Below are 4,130 nucleotides of genomic sequence, written 5' to 3'. Positions count from 1 at the left end.
GATTTTTTTTTATTTTTGCATGCACACATAAAAATAGTTTATTTTTGTCTATAGGGATATAAACTAACAAAAACTAACATTTCAGTTCCTGTCACTGCAGAAGGCAGATGAATTTTGTAGTTGGGAGATGACAGCCACGTATGTCAGCTGAAACAATGGGCAGGGCATCGACTGCTGAAAGTATCCCAATGACCCTTGGCCATGACATGATCATGACACATGGTCGTGACACATGACCCAAGCTGCTGGTCTTGTATGAATGGTGCAAAGCAGAGAATCAGAGGAAAATTTAAAAAACAGAGTTCTTTGTGCTCATGTATCAAGAAAAATGATAATGATGATGTAATATAAGGTTTAAGTTATTCTTCTGTAAGCAACAAAGCAATATTAGGAGGGTACCCTTTCGTTCACTTTATTAGTAATGGTTCTTTTGTGTAAGCATCAGAACATGTATCTGACAGCTTATCCCAGCTTCCTAGAAAGCACAGAATATTTTATGTGATATGTTGCCCTTTGATTGAGATAATTCTAATCAGAGTTTATATCATCTCCTAGTGGGTCACAGTAGGCTTGCATCCCAGGTGGTTTTTAGCATAAATGTGACTTTTGTCTAGGTATTATTTCCCTATTCATACGTCCACAAATTAACTGCAAAATAAAATGTGTGCATTCAAATTTATCTTTGGGATTTCCTGTAATGTGCTCAACAGAATTAACTAAGCATTTAATTTGATGGTTTCTTAAACTTACCAAGGTAGCATTAGATTTTACTTTTAAACCTATAGGGAAAAAAAGACATGTCATTGTTATCTTTTCTTTTGGTCAAATGAACACAATTTAAATCCTAAAAACATATTATTTTTTCACATTGTTTATGTCTCCTGAATAAACATGTCATAGGGGATTCTCATTTCTTATGTTAATAGAAAGCAATAGGTAAATAAATACTCTATGGGAGGAATAGAACTATGTTTAATGAGGTAGATGCCATGTCCATTGACTACTCTAAAGTCAGATGCCACAGTAGAGATAAATAACAGAAAGGTGGATGTACAGTTTTAGAGATCCAAAAATACATCTGGTCAGCAAAATCTGTCATAATGAATCTGTTTTCTCAGTCTTTGAATTGCTATCAATATGTCTTTGTTCCTTAAGGTATAGATGACAGGATTCAAGGCAGGGGTGATTGCAAAGTCAGCAATGAACAGGTATTTGTCAATTGGTGATGTGGGGAAAGGCCACACGTACAGAAACATACACGGAGTGAAAAAAAGGACAACTACAGTGATGTGAGCTGACAAAGTAACAAGTGCCTTGGATAAGTCTCCTGAAGATCGTTTCCAGACTGTGATCAAAATGAAGACATAGGAAAGCAGAAGCAGGAAGAAGGTGCCCATGCTCATAAAGCCACTGTTGGCTGCAACAACAAACTCAAATTTGGCTCCATCTAAGCATGCAAGTTTTATAACCCTGGGAAAATCACAGTAAAAGCTATCTATTTTATTAGGACCACAAAAAGGCAAGTTTATAACAAAAGAAAATTGAGACATAGCATGGATCACTCCTACTACCCAGCCAAGGACTACAAATGAAGCACACCTTTTAGGGCTCATAATGTTCAAGTAGTGAAGAGGCTTACAGATTGCAATGTACCTGTCAAATGCCATGGCTATGAGCAGCACCATCTCCACTCCTCCCATGATGTGGATGAAGCATATCTGTGTCATACATCCTTGGAAAGAAATGACTTTGTATTCACTTAAGATATCTGAGATCATCTTAGGAATTGTGGTAGAGGAAATCCACACATCATTGAAGGACAGGTTAGCCAGCAGGAAGTACATAGGAGAATGCAAATGAGAATCAACAATTATTAAGAAGACAATGAAGAGATTTCCCAAGATGATCCCTAAGTAGAGTAAGGAGAATGTCAGCATGAGAAAAGCTTTAGTTTCCCAGGCAGTTGAGAGTCCCAGCAACACAAATTCAGAAACCATGGAGCCGTTTAGCCCATCCATTGATTTTTGATGAATGCTGACTTCACATCACCTGAGGAAAGAAAATATTGAAAAGTCTAAATCAGTGCTACTGAAGTACATTTTTAACTTCAAATACTACCTTTTTGTGTGAGTTGAAAGATGTGTAACATAAAAATAAAGTAATTAGAAGTTGTAGCATGATGGGGAATATAATTATGCAAGGAAAGAAAAAGAAGTGTGTACTAGATGAATGCCAAAAGTTTCTTTTAGAAAATTGTTGATCAGGAACTTCGTTCAGTGTGTTTTACTTCTCACAATTATCTTCATATTTTCTCTGACCTATTTTCTATGTTGTCTCAGGCTAATATTCCAGGTGACAAAGTTTTTACACAGGTTGCTCATGGCCTACATTGTAAATTATCCTTTGCCAAAGTTTTTTTCTTGTGAAATATATATTTTTATACCAAGATCTTTAAATACATTTCACCAGTGTTTTCATTTTTTAAGTTGAGCTTTAATTTTTGATAAACTTGTCTTCTTTTTGCATATTACTGAAGTACATAGTGATATTTCAATACATGAATTCAATGTACCTCAAAATAATTCAACCTTCCTTATCCACCCTGTCTTTATCTTTCCCTTACCTCTAGTAATCACTATTCTATATTCAGATTATTTTTAGAATTTCAAATATGAAGGAAAACAAGTGGTTTTTTTCTTTCTGTGTCTAGTTGATTTCACATAACATAATGGCCTCTTATTTTGTTTTACTGCAATTGACAAGGTGCTATTCTTTTTATGGCTGGATATAATATTTGGTTGTGCATATATGCTGTATTTTCTTTATCCCTACTATATACCTTAGCTGATTCCATATCTCAGATTCCATATTGCATATTCCAAAAGGAGAAGGGCTGAATTATATAGTGACTTTGTTTTTAGTTTTTTCAGAACATTTCATATCATTCTCCATAATCACAGGATTAACTTACAGTTCCACCAACAGTGTATGAAAATTCTTTTTTACCCACATCTTATCCAGCATTTGTCCTTTTTTGCTTTCTTTTTGATAATAGCTATTTGAACTTAGATGAATTGTCTCATTGTAGTTTTGACTTGCATTATCCAGATGGCTAATGATATTTAGCATTTGTTGAGCATTTGTATCTCTTCTTTTAAGAAGCATTTATTCATTTATTAGTCTATTTTTGAAACTTGAATACTTGTTTACTTGGTGTCAAGATTTTTCTGTTCCTTAAACATTCTGGAATTAATTTTTGTAACATAGATGTTTGTCAAATATTCCCTGTCAAACTTTAGGTTGTCTCTTCATTCTGTTGATTGTTTCCTTTGCTCTTCAGAATCATTTTAGTTTGATGTAATCCCATTCGTCTACTTTTGATTCTGTTTCCTGAGCTATTGGTTTTATTCCTTCTTCTCTTTCTTTCTGTTTTTTTTTTCTTGGTCTATTTATTTTTCCATGTTGACATTTGGAGGATCAGTTGAATATGATCTCTGCCTCCATTCTTCCCTAAATTTTTCTGTTTTATGATTTAGTTCCAGATCTTTCTGTGTAAAGTCAAAGAGGATCATTTATCTATCTTACTAAAAGCAATAATGAGTCTATGACAAGAACATTCTTGATCTCAGAGCATATCATATAAAGCCCTGAGAAAATGTTAGCACAGTTTGATTTCAGAGGGTATATGCATAAACATTGTTTTGACAGTGATAAGGATCAATCTCAGAGTTTTGCACATGCTAGAGAAGCACTGTACCCTAAACTCCACTTCTATCTCTTTTATAAATATTTTAGTGAATTAATTTACTGAGCCATTCCTGAATAAATGTAAATCTTGAGCACTGACAAAAAAATCTTAATAAAATAGGAAGCATTAAGAAATATTGCAGTGGTTCCACCACTCCCAGACCAGAGGAAGGGGCTTCTGGGCCACTGTTCCATTACTCCCAGGCCAGAGGAGGTGAGCCACGTGGGTGAAAACAGCAACCCCCAACCCCATTGAAATGAGACGACACTAAACAAGTCTCAAAACCAGACTTCCAGATCACCTACAGCAACCCAAAGGGAAATGAGATGGAATACTCTGATACTCAACCACCTGGACTTCCTGAACTGTCAACAAAAGAGGA

At 35.0% G+C, this 4,130-nt stretch overlaps 1 protein-coding gene across 1 annotated transcript; it reads right to left on the bottom strand.

Moving 5' to 3' along the window:
- Nucleotides 1-1,082: 1,082 nt before the first annotated feature.
- Nucleotides 1,083-2,018, bottom strand: LOC101709712 (olfactory receptor 4F21). Its single transcript, XM_004865121.1, has one exon. The coding sequence runs from the start codon at nt 2,016-2,018 to the stop codon at nt 1,083-1,085; it is 936 nt and encodes a 311-aa protein (XP_004865178.1).
- Between the last annotated feature and the right edge of the window lie 2,112 nt (nt 2,019-4,130).

The sequence above is a fragment of the Heterocephalus glaber genome, unplaced genomic scaffold, assembly GCF_053883595.1.
Source record: "Heterocephalus glaber isolate CG9 unplaced genomic scaffold, H.glaber_assembly_v1.0 deba00001662, whole genome shotgun sequence".
NCBI classification, from domain to species: domain Eukaryota; kingdom Metazoa; phylum Chordata; class Mammalia; order Rodentia; family Bathyergidae; genus Heterocephalus; species Heterocephalus glaber.
The sequence above is the reverse complement of the archived record's forward strand: the minus strand, read 5'-3'. Positions and strand labels throughout refer to the sequence as shown.